Source organism: Bubalus kerabau, chromosome 11 (assembly GCF_029407905.1).
Source record: "Bubalus kerabau isolate K-KA32 ecotype Philippines breed swamp buffalo chromosome 11, PCC_UOA_SB_1v2, whole genome shotgun sequence".
NCBI lineage: Eukaryota > Metazoa > Chordata > Mammalia > Artiodactyla > Bovidae > Bubalus > Bubalus kerabau.
The window spans coordinates 29,079,930-29,101,027 of record NC_073634.1 but is presented as its reverse complement, the minus strand read 5'-3'; the positions used below and the strand labels follow the sequence as shown (position 1 = coordinate 29,101,027).

Here is a 21,098-nt window from a genome sequence, read left to right as displayed (position 1 = left end):
CCTTGCCCCTTGGTCCGTGACCCCGCAGTCCTGCACACCACAGCCCACTGAGTTATTAAACCTTTTGCAGAATGAAATCACATGATGTACCTTAGCGACCGTCAACTCTCCCTACATGCTGGAATCATTGGGGAGTTAAAAAATCCCGTGGTCTTCCCCCTTCTCCAGTCAGGCCTAAAGCCACTAGGTGACCACAGCCTGGGTGTGGGGGGGTGTGGGCTGTGAATGGGGGTGGGAGGGATATGTGATGGGCCAGAGTAGGGTGAGAAGGGCATCTCTGCTGACTTGGAGACAGCTTGATTTGGGAGTCAGAGTCTTAGCAGGGTATCCACACAGGCGAAGGAGTACAGTGTAGTTGGGAGATTGGTTATATATAGGAGATGAACGAAATGAGCGAAAATATTAAGGTTAGTGAAAGCCAGATTTCTTACAATGGGAGGAGGGAGTTAACAATTGTGAAAACAGAAGAATCCACTCTGTGGTGGTAGATTGGAATTGGATGTGTCAGTGTGGGATAAAAATATTAATATATATAAAAATTTGGACAGAGGCTTCCCAGGTGGCTCAGACGGTAAAGCGTCTGCCTGTATTGCGGGAGACCTGGGTTCGATCCCTGGGTTGGGAAAATCCCCTAGAGAAAGAAATGGCAACCCATTCCCAGTACTCTTGCCTGGAAAATTCCATGGATGGAGGAGCCTGGTAGGCTACAGTCCATGGGGTCGCAAAGAGTTGGACATGACTGAGCAACTTCACTGGTTCACTGGTGTTGACACGTGTGTACACACATGTACGCATGCACATGTATATATTTCCACTGAGAGCCTGGAAACAGTGACGCCCCAATGGCAATAAGCATACTTATCACTCATATCTTGGCTTCTAATGGCTTCTAAATGGCATTTTCCCCTGAAAGGAACCAAGATTCTTTAGAGAAATGTCTGCTTCCATGACTGGGCGGTGGTGGGGTGGGAAAGTACAAGATGAGTCTGAAACAGTTGCAAAAGTGTTCAGAGAATGAGGAGGACTTATCAAAAGGAGGCAGGAGCCAGCTTGAAGAGGCTCTCATGGCCACGTCAGGGACAGTTTGAACATCTAAATTAAGAATGATAGTAAAAGATTACAGCCCACTGAATAAAATAGAAAACCACAGGTTTATACTGATATAAATTTTAAAATGAATTAATGGAAAATTTGAGGAGCAGTTTTAAAATACCTACCTACAAATGCTTATTAATAATTACAAAAGGAGGGGAAACTGTTGACCATGTGAAGCCTGGCAAATACTCCTTTGATCAGGTGATCAAAGTTAACATCAGTTCAGGACAAACTGAAATTGTGTGCCACTGAGAGAATGCAACGAGAAGGGCACAGTCCTCTGCCTGAATTTAATCATAAAAATGTATCAGACAAACCAAATCTAGAGATATTCTACAAAACGCTCATGTGTCAAGGTCATGGGAGTTAAGGAAAGTTGAGGATTGTTCTAAACTAAAAGAGACCAAAGTGAATTGACACCTAGATCCAATGCTTGATCCTGACCTGGCTCCTTTTGCTATGCAGAACATTGTCAGAACAGTAAATGAGTCTTGAGTGGGGTCTGCCCTTTGGATGGTGAAATGTAACAGTGACGCATGTGAAGTGTTACGGTGTAACATGAATATCCCAAGTTGGGTGGATATCTTATATAAGGGAAGTGTGCTAGGCACTGCTCAAGCCTGGATGTACATACAGATCACCTGAGGATCTATTTATTTACTTTTTGGCCAGGGATATATATATATTTTTTAATTTCCTTGTGGCTGCACTGGATCTTCATTTATGCATGTGGGCTTTCTCTAGTTGCAGCAAGCAGGGACTGCTTTCTGTTGGGAGTGCGCAGGCTTTCTCACTGCAGGGCTCCTCTTTTGCAGAGCCCGGGCTCTAGGTGCATGGTCTTCAGCAGTTGCAGCATGTGGGCTCCGCAGTTGTGGCACATGGGCTTAGCTGCCCCTCAGCATGCGGGAGCTTCCTAACCAGGAATCAAACCCAAGTCCCCTGCATTGGCAGGAGGATTCTTAGCCACTGGACTACCAGGGAAGCCCAGGGGATCTTTCCAAAATAGATTCTGATTCAGTGGGTCTGGCTGGTGCCTGAGATACCGACAGTCTAACCAGCTCCCAGGCAGGACACATGCTGCTGCCCAGGGTTCACACTTCAAGTAGCTCTGGATAGTCTAGAAAACCCGAGGAGAACATTCACTGTTTGCCTCCTAACCATCTACCTTGCCCCTTCTTATTGTTTCACACTCTGGTTTTCCTTTGAGGATAATTTCCTCCTTACTTTCTGTGTACCTGTTTTGGGTCAGCTGGTCCTCAAAGCTCAGACAGGAAACACATGACCAGGGCCATACCAGTCACTGCAAAAGGTTCCAGGCTGGTCTGAGACTCAGCCAGAGAGGTGAGATGTACCGTGAGAGGCCTGGCTGAGCTGCCATAGTGTCCATAAACCTCTTCATCTTCTGGAGCCTTCCTGGGCTTCCAAGCCTTACAGTGGCCCAGGACTTGCCTTCTGCCCGCTAACTCCTATAGGCCTTTCTGACCTCACGTGACTCCCCCATATATTAGGCCTGTGACCTTACTTAGTAGACAGTCTGTGCCTCTGTTTCTTCATCTATAAAATGGGATACTGCCTACCACAAAGGGTTGTTTTAAGAGAGAACTGAATAACGTGATCCACATAAAAAAGTGTTCTGCCCTGAATCTGGCGCAGAGCAATTGCTCAATAAATATTTAATTGTTCAGTTTAGCTTTTGGCGCACAAGACCTCACACAAAAAGAAGAGATGGCATCTCGCTGGTATGTTTTAGGTCATTTCCTGTATTGAGAATGGCTCAGAGTTTGGGGACCCTGGAAGATGAGGCCAAATACTCCGCTAGCTATTACATTACTGTTTCCACGTGGCCTAACTCCTCGATTCACACCTAATTTGCTCCCATCTTGTATTAGTTGCCTATACAAATATATACATCAAAAGGAAATAAATTAATGACATTGTAGGTGTCCCCCAGGTATGGGTTCCAGGTTCCCAGTAAACTCAAGCTCTAGCTGGTGAGCAGAAATCCCTTTTGACTGTCTTTATTCTACTGCCATCCTGTGGCCAGCCTGTGCCACTGCAGCAGTGTGGACCGGCTGTAGCGGAGCTTTGTCTGGGTCCTCCCTGTGCCTGGGAAGGGGCTCCTTGGGAGGAAGGGAGTGCAGCTGAATGGCCTTCTTGAGTCCCCCACCAGCAGGCAGGAGTCTGGGCGTGAATCACCAGTCCTGACTTGATTTCTGTTTGATGAACCTTAAGGACAGATAGTACAGGATCACGAAGCCACAACTGATGCCAATGACAAAGAAGTAGATGGCGTAGAGCGGATAAGAGTTCAGGCCCATGGAATTGAGGATCTGCGGACAGAGACATCAGTGAGCTCATTAAGAACACGCTCAGAGGGCTGCTGTCTACGTACAGCCAAGGCCTGGGCTACTTACCATGTCTCCCGGGATACGGATGGTGATGTTGCCAGCTTCCATGTAATAAGCGTGCCCACTAAACTGGATCTTCATCAGCCCTTCAAAACACCATCGGAGGAAGGACACCTTGGAAATCAACGCAGGCACTGGAGAGAGTGAGAGTCATATTATTCAAAGGGTCTAACCACCTGCCTCCTAGGAAGTGGGTCTGCAGAGATGCCCTGGTGGCTCTGACCCAGGGGCAGCAAGTCCCCTGAGGGAGCTGAGAGTGGGGGAGAGAACAAAAGGGTGAAAGGGCAGAGGGGAAGCTGGAGACATGGACTGCTGGGACAGAGCGGCTGAGTGGCTGCAGGATCACCGTGCACTTGACCTACAGTAACTACTCCAGAGAGTAATTTCACTAGGTGTCCAGCATGTGCTTGACCTATAGTAACTCCACAGAGTAATTTCATCAGGTGTCCAGCACGTGCTTGACCTATAGTAACTCCACAGAGTAATTGATTAGGTCCAGCACGTGCTCAGCTTCACAGAACGTACGGACTCTGGAGTCTCGGCAGCCCCACACCAGTGATTACAGAGATGACTGAGTCTGTACCCTGACCCCTTGGAGGCATCCTGGCTCAGGGAGGAGGAGGAAGCAGTGAACCCTGCCCGGCTCATCAGGAAAGGCCCATGGAAGGTGAACAGCGGTGATCTACAGGCTCAGTTGTGGGGGCGTGGAGCATACTGGGGGCTTCAGAAGAGTCGGGTGGAGGCAGCCAGGAATGAGCAGCCCCGGGCCCACTGGGACAAAGCAGTGACTGGCTCTGTACCTTAGGGAGCTAGCGCTGCAGGGGTGAGGGTTCAGACGTGGAGGAACCAGGGTCATAGACACCAGCCTATCACAGTTGGCCCAAGATCAGCTGATAGGAGCCAGGGCAGGGGATGAGGCAAGAGGACATTTCAGAAAGACATGGGTGGAAGAAGTGATTTGGCTCACTGGTGATGTAGGGAGGGAGAATCAAAGGTGGCCCCTGGATGTCAGCTGGGCTGTATGAGAAGATGCCATCTGCCGCACCCCACCATGGAGCCCTTCCTTTGAATCTGCTCCCAACTCTGAGTTGGGATGAAGTAATGAGCTCACAACGCCAGAGGAAAGCAGACTGATCCAGCCACAGAAGGCCTCAAAAAGCTTGAGCAGGTGAGGAGAGCCGACCTCACCTGTCCACAGATTGTCCAAGCTTATCATGAAGCCCCCGGTGAGGTAGAAGGAATTGTAGAGAGCGTTGCCGAAGAAGGAGGACATGTGAAAGGTGGGGAGCAGGGCAGCGGCGGCCAGGGCCATGACCCGGCAGCAGAAGACCACCAGCCACACCAGCAGGAAGTGCAGCAGGAAGGGCTCGAGGCCTGGGCGCAGGTTGGCCAGCCAGTAGATGGGCATTCCATAGATGATGATGTAGACACAGTGCTCAGGAAACTCCCCCAGGATCTGCAAAGGATGTGAGCCAGCACCTTTATTTGCTGCTGATCTTTCAGTGTTCAAAGGCAGCAGCCCCCAGTGTCCCCAGCCTTCCCTCCTGGTGGTGACTGGGGTTGCCACTGGAGGGTTAGTGGGCACAGGTGTGTGGGACCCACAAGCATGAACTCACTGCTGACTTCCCCCTGCAGATGCTGTATGCTCCCTCTGGGGCAGTTCAGAGCTCTGGAGACCTGGTTTCAAATCCCTACTCTGCCTACCCAGACATGGTAGCTGTGTGGCCTGGAGGCAGCCACTTAACTTCTCTGAGCCTCCACTTCTTTGAAATGAGGACCATCAAACCTTCCAACCTGCTTTCCAGGGACGTGGAGAGACTGGAGAGGTGAAGTACGCTAGTTGTGTTTCCCACCTCTTCTCTGTTAGGTTTCTGGTGGCCAGAAAATTGTCATTCCTGGTCCATGGTCCTAGCCCTCTGATAAATGTTTGAAAAATTTATCAGAGACTCATCAAGTCTCTGAAACTCTCCTAAGGATTGTGGCATCTGCAACCACAGATGATGCTCAGCCCCACCACTGAGCAAAATGCTTCCCTGTAACTTCTGTATAATGTGGAGAAGATTCTTCTGCCCACTGTTCCATGTGGCACTCACTCTGAAGCCTGACCAGTCACCTTGGCAAAGAAATATGGCCCCGCCGTGTACAGCCCATCTTCTAGTTCATAGTAAAGCAGTGCCCTCTCTGAGTGACCTAAAAAGGGGAGAAAAGGAGAATGAAAAAATGAAATTACAGTGTTGCTGTTTGAGTCTCTCTTTGTACAATTAAAACTAGTTTTATTGCCTCAATGTCATATATTAAAATAAAAAGGCAATTTTTGATCTTAATTCAGATGTTTATAATTCTGTGACTTGTGCATTGCTATCAATATAACTCCTGCTAGGAGAGAAAAGCCTCAGACTCCTAGGTAATTTGTTCTCATTTGCAAATACTGATATTAATATATGAAGTTTAAAAACAACCCTCAGCTTTTATTTAGTGGTCATGGTGAAATTGTTCAGCAGACCTGTCTCCTCCAGGAGCTATGCGGAACTCAGGCCAACCCTGATCCAGTTCAGAGCATGGCTGACACAGCCCTGCATGTGGGTCACAGAGAGCAGGCCACACTCACATTTGGAGATGACATCCAGGATCACGTTGAAAGGGACAAGAGCTCCGATCATGAACAAGAGGGCCGCCGTGTCTGTCAAGGAGAGCTGGATAGCCCCGTGGCCGTAGTAGAGGAACCCGATGATCAGGGACATCAGGCAGGCCTCCGCCCCGTGGATGAGGAGGGTTGGCAGGTCTCGGAAGTCGTTGGAAATCTGACGACTTAAAAAACAGAAGAAAGAGGTGCCAAGGGAACACCAGACCCCAGCACTGTGACCTTGGCAATGTCTTGTAATCTCCGTAAGCCTCATTTTTCTCCTTTGTAAAATGGGAAGAGTGGTGCCCACCTCACAGTTACTGTGTGGGTCAAGTGAGGTGACTGATGAGCGCATCTGTCTCACAGTCGGTACTCAGGAAATGATTGTGACTTTTACCAACACTGTATCACCTTGCAATTTTGTTTAAAGAAGTCATCCTGAGGAAATAGCCAATCAGAAGTGTAACGATGTACGTACAAGGAGACATAAGATATAAGACTTCTATCCCTGGGTCAGGAAGATGCCTTAGAGGAGGAAATGGCAACCCACTCTAGTATTCTTGCCTAGAAAATCCTATGGACAGAGGAGCCTGGCAGGCTACAGTCCACAGGGTCACAAAGAGTCAGACACAACCAAAGCGACTTAGCATGATATCATTTATATATTAAAATATTTATGTGCATGGAAACATCCTGGACTCACACCAAACACTCAGATCTGGTTTTCTGTGAGGGCTCACATAGCAGGGAAATTTCCCTTGTCCACTTGAGGGTCTCCTGTATCAATTAAATTTTTTACAATGATTCTGGGTGACTTCTACGAGCATCTGGCTAGCAAGGAAATGTTGATTTTGTTTAAAGAATCAAAGGAATAGGAGTTCTCTGTATCACATGGAGGGCTGGTGCTGATTTTTTCAAATGACCCTACCTCTTCAAATTAAATTCCTCCTTCAAATTCACTTTAGCTCTAAAGGGCTTAATTTGATACAACTAAGACTTTTGGGGGCTAAGGGGGTGATGAAATGGCAAATAATTACCGGATCAGTATGGCAAACTGCTGTAGGGGGCCAGGCAGCTTAGTGGGAGCCTGGAATAGGTTGGTGTCAGGAGCCGGGCTGTCAGGAGATAGAGAGTGTCATGGGGGTGTAGGGACGGCCACTTTCTGCAGGGTGCTCTCCCCACCGGGCCACCCATTGCCTTACCTCTGCACACAAGTGCCCACACCCTGCTCCCTTGACTCCGCTGTCCATAGAAAGTCATCAAAGCCACGCACTTTTTCTTTAAACAAGGCCGCAAGGGACCGAGCCGTCTCCCTGGTGGCCACTTCCTGCTCTTTGCTTCGTCTGTCAATGCTGGTCAAGTCCACTGTAAGCATCGGGAGCGGGGCCATGGGTGACCTGGGTCCCACAGGTCTCATGGCCCACGATGCTGTCAGAGGGGACCCTGGGGCACGCTCCCCACCCTCTGAGAGTGGACCACAAAGTGATCAGAACAGAGGCAGAGAGATGCCCAGGGGGACTCACTCTTCACCTCTCTGCCTCTTTCCTTTCCCCATTTTCATGACACATCTCAAGGCAGGAAAACATCTCAGAGGGGCCTTGTAAATCATGAAGGGTCTCCTCACTGTGTAGGGCCATAACTTCAAGTGTCAGATTCTCTGGGCACTGCCAGGCCATGCCCTCAGATTTGTGAGGCATGAATAATATAAAATTGTATCTGTGAGGCAGAATAATATAAAATTAAGAAAAAGATTTGTTTTTCCAGATGTGGGCACCTGATTTCTGGCAACTTCTCTCTAGGGTTACAGTATGTTGCTTTCAGTGGCCAGGCTGGCAGATGCCCTCTGCTCCTTTATCTGGGGATGATCGACCAGAGGATGACACATTGGCAGGAAGCCAAGCTGATATCTGAGCACAGGGAGATGGATGACCTCCCGGGGAGTTCACAGTGTGAGTGAGTACAGAGGGCAAGAGCTGGTGGGCCAGAAAGAGTGGCCTCTTAGAGGGCTGGAGGGTGGATACTGGGAGAAGGGTGTTCCCTCCTGGGCACGGGAGGTGAGAGGCCCATTTCTGCACCTGACTGCAAGAACTCCAGTCTTCTCATCTGTAAGGACGAAGATGACCATGGCCTGGCAGGGCCGCAAGGGTCAAAGGGACACCCTCTGCAGTGTCTGCCCTCAAGGAACTGGTCCTTACCCACATGTGTATTGGGAAGGCCCTTGCTACACCAGGCCATCCTGGGAGGAAGGCTGGGCTCCAGGTGATCTATGGGACAAACCACAGCTGCTGCTCTCCTGGCCCTGGTACAGCCATGCAGCCTGTCCAGCAGCTAGGGCACTGCTCAGCACTCAGGACCCAGGGCCTGCTTTCAAGGTGGGCACCTGGAAAGGCATCTGTCCCCGCAAGAATAGAGGGCCATATGCTGAGGTCTCAGGACCCCAAGCAGGAGGGCATCTCTGGTGCTGAGAGCAATTTTCGTATCTAGAGACTCACAGGTCAAGACCCCCCAAAAGGCACTGAACTGGTCTGTGCTTTGGGCCTCCCATCCACAGCCTCTGGGTTCCCTGCGTTTGTTGGGGAACCAGGGCACAGCTTTAAGATTTCCTAGTGGCTTCCAACTCCAAATTTCCTGTTCTCTCTACAGAACCTGAATAAAGACCATAATTCCAGAAACTGATCCAAACTCTCTTGGATTATATGTCCTCTGATTTGGAACTCTCATGAGGTTCTTAATAGTCATGTGCACAAGGGTGTGCCATTCCTAGCATTTGATGCTGGGTAAACTGAACCCTGAAATACACCCCATTTCTGCCCCTGCCTCCATCCTTGGTCCTATTCCCCTGAAGCCCCTGAGAGTTTCTTTCCTGGCAGGGTTGGGGTCGAGGGCAGCCCTGTTCCATGCCTCTGGCCTGGCTGACTCACCATAGTAGTCGGCAGGGTTGCTGTACCGCGGACAGGGGTGGCCGACTGCGGTGAAATACTGAACCATGTGCTGGGCTGCCCCCAGGTAGATGGTGGTGCCAGACGTCATCAGGAGGACCAAATCAAACAGCCCGAAGATATCGGAGCGCGGCTGGTGGATGGAGAGGAGCACCAGCCTGTTGCCTTTGGCCAGCCTGGACAGTGTTTTCACCAGGTTGTGGGCCGTGAAGCTGTCGAGCCCAGAGGTGGGTTCATCCAGGATAAGGATTCCTTCCCAACGGAGAGAAGCCTGGTTTAATGCGCAGGACTCCAGTTGGACCGGATTAAGGCAGGCGGCTCACGCGGGCCCCTCCGGCCTCACCTGGGTTCCACAGCAGCTGCACTCCGATGCTGACTCTGCGCCGCTCGCCCCCCGACACGCCCCGCACGTAGATGTTGCCCACGCGCGTGTTGGCGCATTGCCGCAGCCGCAGCTCCGCGATCACGTCGTCTACCTGGGTGAGAGGGAGGGCGGTCCCGGGGCTTTACAGAGGCTGTGCGGGCCGGCTCCGGGTCAGGCAGATCGGGCTCTAAAGTAAAGACCCCTGAGTTTAAGGCTCTGGCCTACATTTCCCTGATGCAATGTTTGTTCCCGGATTCTTTCCACGCATCGGGAGCAGCTCCCTCTGCTGAGCAAGGCACCACTTGCTGGGACTGTGGCCATGTCCCGGCTCCCAGCCAGCATGGAGAACCGGAAAACAAGTAAGCAAATATTTATCCCACATTTGGGGCTAAGATGGGACAACGGGGGAAGGAAGGCAGGGCTGAGCATTTGGTGGATTTTTTCTGATGGACAGATGGTGAGCCGGCTTGCTCACAGTTGGCCTGGAATGGCTGGACCCTGAGGCAGGGAGGGAAGGATGGGCAGGGGAAGGATGTCATAGCTTCTTGGGGTCACTGGGATTAATTAGTTACCCTTTTGTCGCGCTGGGCCTGGGAGAAGTTTCTGGGCAGACGCAGCTGGGCAACGAAAGCCAGGGTCTCCCGGACGGTGAGGTTGGGGAGCAGCTGGTCATGCTGGCGCACGTGTGCCACACACTTCCTCACCAGCTGTGCTGTGCTGGGCTGCCCATTGATCCAGATTTGGCCTGACTTAATATTGCCGCCAGGGCCTCGCCCGGTGATCACATCCAGCAAAGAGGCTCTCCCACAACCTGAGAAACCACCAGAAATATCCCTGAGGGGCTTCCCTGGTGGTTCAGTGGTTAAGAATCTGCCTTCCCATGCAAGGGACCCAGGTTCAATCCCTGGTCTGGGAACTAAATCCTGATCCAACTAGGAACATTCCCCACTCTTGCCACCCTCACAACTTCCCCTACCCTAACCCAGCCAAATAGATAAATATTAAAGAGAAAATATATTCCTAAGAACGGAGCTTCTGCAGGGACCAGGTTGGAAGCTTCTGCTGCCCATGCACCCTCCAGCCACCACGTTCTGCTCTGTCCTTCCCTAGGGAAGGTGGCACAGCCCTCTGACCTGCATGGAGCAGCCAACTTGAACATCCTTAGGAATCTGGGGTGTTCAGGTCAGGCCAGCCTGTGGCTACGTGATAGAAGGCTGGAGTCCTGGTTGTCACAGGACTGCCTGTGCCCAGAGTGTCTGTCCCCTCCCCCAAGCAGGGCTGGTGTTAATTGTACTAGGAAGCTTAACTATTTTTGCCTGGCAAACCTGCCAGCAACATTTCATCATTCCCCATCATTTGGCTCAGAAGCTGGCATTGTGGGAAAGACTAGTTTTGGAGAATTAATAAGGTATCTTTTAAAAATGCAAAACTGGAACCTGTTTTCAGAAAGGGAGAAAAAAATAGAGAAGTAATAGATGTGGAAACGATTTTTAAACTATAGCACAGTAGTTCTAAATTTCTCTATACTCTCATTTTTATCATTATTACTTTTCACTTTCTCTTTAAAAAAATAGATCTATTACATACAAATTAATGCCATCCACTTCTGAATGACATAGTAATTGCTATCAATTTGGGGAAGTGTCCGATTGGATCAGGTTCCATGCGATTCTGTGAGACTCTTTGATGGCCATTTAAACTGCAAGTCAAATAGGGCTTAGGGTCTGGGAAGGCGTTCTTAAACAAAGCTGCCAAGAACAGCTCAGTCCAATTCCCCTAGGCAGGGTTTTGGTTTCCTTATTGTAAATTCCTTTTGGAGTGAAAAATTTCCAAGTAGTTTTTATACAGGGAAAGTGCCAATGCACAGATGTAATGACTCTTCCTTGCCACATTCCCAGGCCTTCTGCAAGCAGCCCCCTGCCCACAGCCGCATGTCCCCTTTTATTTGTGCATAAAAGCAAAAATCAAGTAGCCTCTTCAGTCATCCTTCTGCTTATGGACCAGAGGTTTTCAGCGTAGAAAGGGACCTGTCCACTGCCTCCTGGGTGCACCTCATTCAAGAGAATTTAGGAGGCACAAAATAGCCGGGGGGAAGCCAGAGGGAGGGTTCTGGCCTTACTCCTGGCTCAGCCTGGATACCACTGGATCCAGGCTCTGGAAGCACAGGGAACTTTCCCAACACAGGGACCTTAGGATTCCCAATCAGGGGGCAGAAAGACCACGTTTCCTGAACAAAACTGTGAGAGGTGTAGGTGGTCTTTCCAGCGGAGGTTGTCAGGGTATGTTTGGGGAGATCCTCGGTAAATCAGGAGAAAACACCCACAGGCATTCAAGACTCTTTGCCAACTCAGTAAATTCATTCATTGGAAAAGCACCACTGCTGATTCTATAGAAGCTTAAATGCCTGGGGCTGTTTGAATTAATTTTATTTTACTATTATAATTTTGGTGAGCAGAGTATGCTTTCCTCCTGGATCAGACGGTAAAGAATCTGCCTGCAATACAGGAGACGTGGGTTCGATTCCTGGGTCGGGAAGATCCCCTGGAGAAGGGAATGGCAGTCCACTCCAGTATTCTTGCCTGGAGAATCGCATGGCAGAATATAAGTCACAGGTGGTATAATTGACAACCTTTCTAAAAAATCATTTAAATAATTTCAGCCAAGTAAACCTGTAGCTAAACAACACTAGCCTAGAATCGAAAATCACACACTCAGTGTGATTCCTGCTTGGCCTCTCCCGACTTACATTTCTTCAACCGCAAATCAGGGATTCTAGCGCTGGTGGTCAGGATTAACTGTGATGACTCTCAGCTTGAAGTGCCTAGTTAAGCCCGTGTGTTCCCTAGATCCCCAGTTCATGAAGAAAAAGCAGGTGTAACCAGAAAAGCCACCAGGTGTTAACAAACAAAACTGGCCCATGAAGTTTCCGCATTTTTCTTGTTAGATCAGAATTGCAGGGCCAGGACCAGCAGTTGGCAGGACTTGACCTGTGGGTGTTGTTTCGGTGACAAAGTTCATTGACACATATCCTCTCATTTGATCTCTGGTTAGACAGTAAACAGAACTTCCCCAGCAGAAGACTAAAAGTTTGGAGCAGATGGTCAAAAAGTTGAGTAATCTCTACTTCTGGAAATGATTAATTGGAAGGTATAAAGTGCTCCCTCTGACACTGTGTAAGGGAGAAATGCCTTTGATCTGTGTTTAAAAAAACAACAAACCCCAAGTGGAGTCAACTTATGCTAAGCCCCATGTCCCCAGACTGAGATGTAATACCTAATTTAATTATAGTTTCAATCTCTCCTGGGAATAGAATCTTAAACCAGCCTATCTGAAATTGCCTAGTCAGCACTGATAGACCCCTGATGCTGCTGCTAAGTCGCTTCAGTCGTGTCTGACTCTGTGTGACCCCTTAGACAAAAGCCCACCAGGCTTCCTGGTCCCTGGGATTCTCCAGGCAAGAACATTGGAGTGGGTTGCCATTTCCTTCTCCAGTGCGTGAAAGTGAAAAGTGAAAGTGAAGTCGCTCAGTTGTGTCCGACTCTTAGCAACCCCATGGACTGCAGCCCACCAGGCTCCTCCGTCCACGGGATTTTCCAGGCAAGAGTACTGGAGTGGGGTGCCATTGCCTTCTCCAGATAGACCCCTACAGTCCCCCAGAGAAAGGTGACCTTGCCTAAAACAATCAGCCCTTTGCTAGAATAACTTCCTTGTCCTACTTCGTTCTGCCTGTAAAAATCTTTCATTTTGTACAGCTCTCCAGAGCTTTTGGGCTTCCCAGGTGGCGCTAGTGGTAAAGAACCCACCTGCCAGTACAGGAGATATGAGAGACGAGGGTTTGATCCCTGGGTTGGGAAGATCCCCTGGAGGAGGGCATGGTAACCCACTCCAGTATTCTTGCCTGGAGAACCCAATGGACAAAGGAGCCTGGCGGGCTGTGGTTCATAGGGTTGCAAAAAGAGTCAGACATGACTGAAACAACTTAGCACGCACACCAAAGCTATTGGGCTGGAGCCAACATCTTATGGAAAAATCCAAATAAACTTTCCAGTCCACACAGTACTTTCTGCCAGATGGGATGCTGCCCAATTCATGAATTGTTGAATAAAACCAATAAGATCTTTACAATTTAATCAGCTGATTTTTTTTTAAACATCTGAGAACCAGGAGACCAGAGTTCTAGTTCTTATTCTGCATTAAATATATGTCCTTAGGTAAATCATTCCTCTTTTCTAAACTTTGGTCTCACCTGTTAAATGAAGGGGGAATGATGCCGGGGCAGGAAGACCTCCTTTAAAGATGTTTTCATGGTGGTCAGAAGAAGAAAAGGTAGAATGCTGTGCGGGGAACAGAACTCTGTTCTCCAGGCCCCCTTCCAGCTCGTTCTACACTCTAAGTCTGGCCTATGGAAGTGACTTTTTGAAGCACTTCAGAAATCTGAATTTTTGCCGATGGTTGAAGGTTGAACTAAGACTCGGGGTATCCAAGACGTGAGTTGTGGCAGGGGCTGTGCCTACCCACTGTCTGACTGAAATAGGAATCTGATGGCGGGGGAGGACAATGAATGAGTGTTCCTTGTGGTGGAGGAGTCCCCTGGAAAGAGCATTCAATTCCAGAGCTGCCTGATGCCTTCATCCTATATTAATGAAGGATCAGAGCTCTGGCTGCAGCTGCAAGAAGCCTGCTTGTGATTCATGAAAGCTAGTAAATAGAGGAGCTGAGATTTGAACCCAGCTCTGTCAGACCTGGAACTTGTGCTCTCACAACTCTTCTGTATTGTTCTGTTGCCCAGCAAAGTTCTGTGAGGAGCGTCCATTTGTTCGAGGGACTGCCCTGCATCCCAGGAGAGAGAGAACCCATTGCCCTGCTGTTTGCCCCTGGTGATACCTGAGCTCCCTATGACGGCCAGCATCTGTCCACTCCTCATTTTGAAGCTCAGGTTCTGAATGCCCTGCTCACAGGAGTCCTTGTGAGATGTCCAGGGCATCTTGAAGTGAGCCAGCTGCTTAAACCAAGGTACCTGGGAGGCCATATCCACCTGTGGGGAGACATAGAAAGGTTCCTCAGAAAGCTTCACCTTCTGTTCAGCTCCCCTCAAGAGAAATCCTCCTCCCAAAACACAACAGGCCTGAGGGAGTCCCCCACCCAGGCTCTGCAGGCTCCACCATGCTGAGAACCTGAAGCTGCCATTTCCAAGTCTGAAGAGAACAGGTGGGAAGCGTGTGTAATAGCAGAACAGAAATAAAAACACGACGTGGGGCAAGATGATGTTTTCACTCAACAGTGATTTACTAATAACTTATCAAGTGTTTACTGTGTGCAAGGCATTGTGTTCATCTGTTTGTTATGTCCCTTATCTCATTCAGTCCTCACTGGAGACCTATAACGTGTACTGTTATTAGATTGGCTGAAACGTTCATTTGGGCTTTTCCATAACATCTTATACAAGTCTGTAGTTTGGGTAATAGTATCATACGGTGGTTAATGTCTCAGTTTTGATCACTGTGCTATGGGAAAGCAAGATGTTAACATTAGGGGAAGGTGAACAAAGGGTATATAAGAACTCTGCACTATTTTTGCAGCTTTTTCAGAAGTCTAAAATTATTTCAAAATATAAAGTTTAAAAATAAGTTTAGAGATTTTTTTTCACACAGAGTCACATGGTTGGCTTTATGTTTTAACAAAGGTCTCATTCTCTTTTTCATGGCCATCAACCTCAGCTCCAATGTGTGTAGTTGAGGGAAATCTCCATGGTGTTTGCACCCAACACATGAGGCCTCAGTGTAGCCTGAACTCTGTCCTTAGGGGCAGAGGGTCCCCAGCTGGGACTCACCCTTCCCTTCTGCTTGGGGAATTGTTTGGCCCTCTCTGCTCCTCCCACCTGTCCTCAGCTGTGTCTCTACCTGGTAGCTGAGATCTCGGACTTCCAAGGTGTTGGGCTGGCCACTGTAGGTGAAGTACAGGCTGTTGTCACTTTCGGAGGAGAACACACTGTCCTGGAGGCCCTGCTGGGAGACATGACAGGTGAGGGGCTTCTTTAGAAGGAGGACTTGGGAGGGAGGCGATCTGGAGAGGTGAGAGCAGGAGCTAGTGTGGATGGGATCCCAAGTGGGCAAAAGATGGATTTAGGCAGGAGGAGCCCAAGGGCTCTGAGAAAACGGGAGCACCCATGAGGGCAGGGCTTCTCTTTCCTGCAGAGAAAACTGCGGGGCTTCCCTCCAGCTCCTGACCCAGAGAAGCTCAGCCACAGGCTGCTGGAACCTGATCCAAGTAACCTGTCATGAACAAGACCCAGACCCTGGACTGGAGAGAGCTTTGTGAGCCTCTGTGTTCGGAAAACGCCTTTTAACTTTTCCTTTCCTGAATCTGGCTTAGTATCTCATCCCAAACAGACTTTCTGTACTTAGCATGTGAGAGGAAAACAGCTGTCAACAAGCTAGTGCTCAATACTTGTGAAGACATTGCTCTTAGGAAAGTTGCATCTTGATAAGGATTTTGCACAACAAAGCTCTTCAAAATGCTGTTGGGAGATTTTGGAGTAAGTCCCTGTCATCACTGTTACCATCATCCTCTTCATTGTCATTATCTTGCTGATGATGTTATTTTATGTAAGTCGCAAGCCATGTTGTGTTCACATAAACATGGCTGCTTTACCTGTGCTGTGCTTAGTCGCTCAGTCGTATCCGACTCTTTGTGACCCCACACGCTGTAGCCCGCCAGGCTCCTCTGTCCATGGGGTTCTCCAGGCAAAAATACTGGAGTGGGTTGCCATGCCCTCCTCCAGGGGATCTTCCCAACCCAGGGATCGAACCCAGGGCTACTGCATTGCAGGTGGATTCTTTACTGTGTGAGCCACCAAGGAAGCCCATGAATACTGGAGTGGGTAGCCTATCCCTTCTCCAGGGGATCTTCCCGACTAGGAATTGAACCAGGGCCTCCTGCATTGCAGGCAGATTCTTTACCAACTGAGCTACCAGGGAAGCCCGCTTTATTTGAATATACATCAAGTAAATCAGTGTTTCATGGTATCAGCTGATAACATGAATGATACTCACCATCTGCAGATCTGAATTCCTTCTGTTTTATCAGTTCAATCATTTAAATAGCTGAGGCCCAAACAAGGAAAACTTGCCTTAAAAGATTTCTGCTTTTTAAAAATGCATTAAATTTCTGTTTGCTCGAGGTAGTGCAGGGAAAGTATGCATTCATTAACCAGTTCCTGTTGATTCCGATCTTCTCCCCTCAGGGCTGCTATTCCCCCACTGATACATTCCTTCGATCAGTCAGTCAAGCATCCAGCAAACACGAGGAGGCCCACAACATGCTTTAGGCTTGGAATTTGGGGTGTGACTGTGCAAAAGACGGTCTTTGGGAAGCTTAGAGTTTAGCGGACGAGACACTGAGGATGGAGCAACACAGGCCAGATACAGAGGCATGATGTCCTTGACATGCCTGATCAAGGTGTATTTTCACTGCACACACAGTGTCCACATGTACCTTACGTGAACACAACATAGCTTGGGACTTAACGTGAAAATAATACCCAACAGTCTTTTTTAAAGCACCCCTGCAATGGTGGAGGTAAGAGGCCCTTAAAAGTGACATTGAGCCCAGTGGAGGTGAGGGAAATATATATGGGTGATGGTGAGTTGCAAGCCCACTGTGAGTGGCCCCCAGAGTTCTGGGAGAGTGTGGAAACAGCCAACCAGATCTACTTACCTTGTTTAATGTTTGAACCAGTGCAGTCAAGGTCGCATATTATACAGAAAAACATTGGAAGATAAACAGCTAAGTCAGCAGATGGATTGTCTTTGGGGTATAGGAAGAAATACAGAGGGGAGAGGTCTCTGAGGTGGGGAGAGAAGGTTCTGGGCAGGTTAGGGGCGGGGGGATGACTTTCAAAGCTATTGGTAAGTTTATGCTGGGTATGGGAGTTCACTGTTCTTTAAACTGCTTTGTCTGAAATATTTCAAAATATGTTTTAAAGCTGAGAGAGGGTGTCCATGAGGGAAAGTCCAGAGTCCTCCCAGCTGGAGGAGCTGGAGGTGAGGAGGTGAGGGGGTTGTGCTCTCGGAGATGGAGAATGAAACTCCTGGGGTGGTCACGGGCAGCTCTGGGTTCTAGCAGGTCAGCCCTGACTCTCCTTCCCCACCTCCGCCACTAGCATTCCCACCGCCTAGTTTTACCATTTTATTTGGTTAAACCATCTGAAAGTTGATCCATTATTGAGAGACTCACTTGGGCTAACATGCATTCTGCTCTTTTTTCTTTTACAGATTTTTTAAATGTGGAGCATTTTTAAAAGTCTTTATTGGACAATATTGCTTCTGTTTCATGTTTCGGATTTTTTTTTGGCCTCAAGGCATGTGGGATCTTAGCTCTCTGACCAGGGATCAAACCTGCACCCCTGAATTCGGAGTGCAGAGTCTTAGCCACTGGACCGCCAGGGAAGTCCCTACTTGCTTGTTTTTAAAAGGTAAACGTCTGCAGGAGGGATGTTAGTTGGTATAAGGAATGAGTTAGCTCTGCAACGAACACCTGGGCCAGAAGCTCACCAGGTTAGATTTTGGAGGTGGAAGAGTTGCTGAGAAAGGGTTGGAAATTTTGGAGTCTGGAGCAAGTTGTGGTGGTGATCTTAAACCTAGGGGTTCCACTCTCCAGGCGGGAGCTTGAAGAAGGTGAAGGGTGTTGGGGCCCTGGGGAAAGAGGCATCAGGATGAGAAGACAAAAGAAAGGAGAGAGGCGTGTGCTACCTGCTCCTGGGTTCCTCCAACCCCTCTTCATCCTGGGCACAGTAGGCAGGCACAGGCCAGCCCGGGGCCCCAGCCACCACAGGCAGCTCAACGCTCAGAAGAGAACTCGTGGCTGGGCGGGGGCTGCCTCTGTTCCATTTTGAAATATTTTCCTTGGCTCCTAGGAAGGATTTGTTAGACTCTTCCTGAGGTTTTGACAAACCCTCTGTATTTTTCAAATGCTTAAATATCTATTCGGCTGACACCTTAATCAGTATGACTGTCAGATCATCACTTGAATTTCTGACAGGTGACATGGAAAAAAGCAAAAGCAGGTTTATTTGTAGGTAACCAGCTCAGCTCCTGCTGGGCTACATTGTAATTTCTCCTTGTATTAACTTCTGATCAAATTCCTGAGTCAGAAGCATAGAGTAGAAGGAAACTCAGGGAGCGCGAGCCCAAGTTCCTTGTTCTCAGATGCAGAGGCTGTGCCCTGGGAAAGCAGTGATGTGCTGAAGACTCTGCACTGAGGCCTGGGCCCCTCTTGTCCTCCTCTGGCCAGGCTTTGGTCCATGGACTGAGAAGTCTGTGGGCCGAGGGCACTTGCCACTCTGGGTACTCACTACCCCCAAATTCCCAGATGGCCTCAGGCCCACTCCCAGGGCTGTGTGAACCTTGTCCTCGGCCCATCCCTTGGGGCACCCCAGGTCAGAGGGGCATTTGTCTGTGGAGGGGTGGATGTGACGTGGGTGGGCAGGGTGGGGTGGCCATGCACGGGTGTGTGAGATCATGTGTGGTGCTGAGCATGGGCAGAGAAGGGAGACAGGCTGTGGCTTGTGTTGGAAGCCACAAGTCCTAGAATTTCTTGGTTTACATCTGGCCTTCCATGTTGTGAAGAAGGTATGTCAACTTAGGAGGATAGAAACTATTTTATTTAATAGCTTTTAACTTGACTGATAATTTTTAAGTATCTAGACATAGGATACAGTTCCACTGGAAAAGACCCAAAAGATTGAGGGCAGGAGGAGAAGAGGGCGATAGAGCATGAGATAGTTAGATGGAATCACCGACTCAATGGACATGAGTTTGAGGAAGCTCCAGGAGATGGTGAAGGACAGGGAAGCCTGGCGTGCTGCAGTCCATGGGGTTGCAAAGAGTTGGCCACGACTGAGCGACTGAACAACGACAAAGACATAAGATACATAGCCCTCAGCCTCTTGTTCTGGGCACCATAAACGTTAGACTGTCACTCAGCACCTTGAGGAACAGGAGTGAAGGAAAGGAAATTGGAAATGGCAGGGCCCGCACCCCTTCCTGGGTGTCATATTCGGGCAGTTCTTTGCATCCCAAACTGTGGTGTCTGAATTATCAGACCTTCTAGAAAGTGTCCTTTTCAATATCATTGGACATTTTGTCTCCTATTCAGGCTGTACACACTGCAGTCACGGGGGTATCCTTTCCTGGCAGACGTTGGCTCCCTGGGGTATTCCCAGAGCACAGTGGTTACCTGCTGTGGCTGAGAGCTGACTGAGAGGGTGGGTTCCTGGGGCCTGGCTGAAGTCAGGTGCTAGCAGCTCAAGACCAGTCTGGGTGGCCCGAGGCCCTTCCTGTGGTGTGGAGTCCTCAGTCCTTCAGTCTTTCTGTCTCCACCCCTCACCCCTTCGCAGGCAATCGAAGACTGATCAAACAGCGGGGTTGGCTGGGGCTGGAAGGTGGGGACCTGCTTCCTCTCTGTGTTCTGATTTCACCTCTTGCTTCAAACCCTGCCCACATCCTGATTTCAGTCAAAGGCCATTTTTTTTTTTTTTAAGGCAAACATTTCTCATGTTAAATGAGGACAGAAACCCTGGACAGAAACCTATTGGTCCCCTGCGGTCCTGTTCTTCCAGCTCTCTCCAGGGTCTTACGACTGCCTGCTGTAGCTGTATCTGGGGCATATGATCTGATGTTCTCACGAGGTTCTCTGCCACCCTGTCTCATCAGTTTGTTGCCACTGAGTCTCTGAACTTGATAGCCACAGGGACAGAGGAGACACTGCAGTGTCCCCAGGCCATGTGAGCACATTTCTGTGTTGGAAAAAGTGAAAGTGTCAGTCACTTAGTCGTATTTGACTTTTTGTGACCCCATGTAGCCCACCAGGCTCCTCTGTCCATGGAATTCTCCAGGCAGGAATACTGGAGTGGGTTGCAATTTCCTTCTCCAGGGGATCTTCCCAATCCAGGGATTGAACCCAGCTTTCCCACATTGCAGGCAGACTCTTTACTGACTGAGCCATCAGGGAAGCCCTTCTGTGATGGAGCCGCATTTAGAAAAGAGCCAGATCGACCCAAGTCACAAACACGACATCATTTCCCTGCAGGAGCCACCTTCAGGCAGGATGTGACCTCAGAGGCCCCCACCAACACCTGACCCCGCTTCCCTCAGCCCTTTGATGCCCAGGAAGCAGAGTCCTGCTGCTTGTGGACCTGGCGGTGAGTTAGGACCGAAAGTTCCTTAGGAGGAGAGAAGAGTCTGATTCACCCCCTACCCACCAGGATGCTTGTGACCCACCATCACTCACCAAGTCATTCTGCGGAGCAGCGCTTCTCTCTAGCCCTGTCTTCTTTGGGGCCTCCTCTGCCATGGGGCCCTGCAGTGTCTGCGCTTTGACTCTGCAGTTTCCTTTGGGCTTAGCTGCTGCCGACCAGGGCCAATGTTGTCTGCTTCCCAGAGCCGGGCAACCTCTGGTCTGGCTCCCAGCATTCCTCTCTGGCAAGCCCTCCCACAAACACGGGCTGTATGCTCTGCCCGCTGCTGAGATAACACACAGACACACACTGGCTAAAGGTACATCAGATAATGGCATCCACGGCCAAGCCCAGGCCCGCCGCTGGGAAGTCCTGAGGAGGGGCTCCAGGGCCAGGTGAGAAGCAGGCAGGACAGTCTGCCACTAGCTCCTTG

At 49.4% G+C, this 21,098-nt stretch overlaps 2 protein-coding genes across 5 annotated transcripts in view; one reads left to right on the top strand and one right to left on the bottom strand.

Annotated features, from left to right (window-relative positions):
- Nucleotides 1-1,940: 1,940 nt before the first annotated feature.
- On the bottom strand, nucleotides 1,941-21,003 carry ABCG8 (ATP binding cassette subfamily G member 8). The gene is made up of 13 exons (XM_055539956.1): nucleotides 20,719-21,003; nucleotides 15,330-15,431; nucleotides 14,314-14,464; nucleotides 10,002-10,240; nucleotides 9,409-9,541; nucleotides 9,048-9,317; nucleotides 7,329-7,491; nucleotides 7,164-7,241; nucleotides 6,112-6,311; nucleotides 5,617-5,693; nucleotides 4,692-4,959; nucleotides 3,510-3,637; nucleotides 1,941-3,425 (listed from the first exon to the last, which is right to left on the bottom strand). The coding sequence occupies exons 1-13, from the start codon at nucleotides 21,001-21,003 to the stop codon at nucleotides 3,288-3,290; spliced, it is 2,232 nt and encodes a 743-aa protein (XP_055395931.1). The 3' UTR covers nucleotides 1,941-3,287.
- ABCG5 (ATP binding cassette subfamily G member 5) overlaps nucleotides 9,175-21,098 on the top strand; it is a 44,037-nt gene continuing 32,113 nt past the window's right edge. For 3 of the 4 annotated variants that reach the window (XR_008700239.1, XM_055539951.1, XM_055539953.1), the window contains exons 1-2: nucleotides 9,175-9,788; nucleotides 17,703-17,902. Coding sequence is in view for 3 of the 4 variants with exons in the window: in XM_055539951.1 (XP_055395926.1) it covers nucleotides 9,664-9,788; nucleotides 17,703-17,902 (325 nt within the window). In the remaining variant the exon portion in view is untranslated. The remainder of the gene's footprint in view (nucleotides 9,789-17,702; nucleotides 17,903-21,098) is intronic. The other variant, XM_055539954.1, reaches the window with a different exon arrangement.

Excerpts from the sequence above, each read along its gene's own strand:
- ABCG8 (XM_055539956.1), bottom strand. The coding sequence starts at position 21,003 with ATGCCATTATCTGATGTACCTTTAGCCAGTGTGTGTCTGTGTGTTATC. Across the intron at positions 10,241-14,313 it reads GGCCGTCATAGGGAGCTCAG|GTTGTGGGAGAGCCTCTTTG; the intron begins GTATCACCAGGG and ends GTGGTTTCTCAG. Across the intron at positions 6,312-7,163 it reads CAGTTTGCCATACTGATCCG|TCGTCAGATTTCCAACGACT; the intron begins GTAATTATTTGC and ends CTGTTTTTTAAG.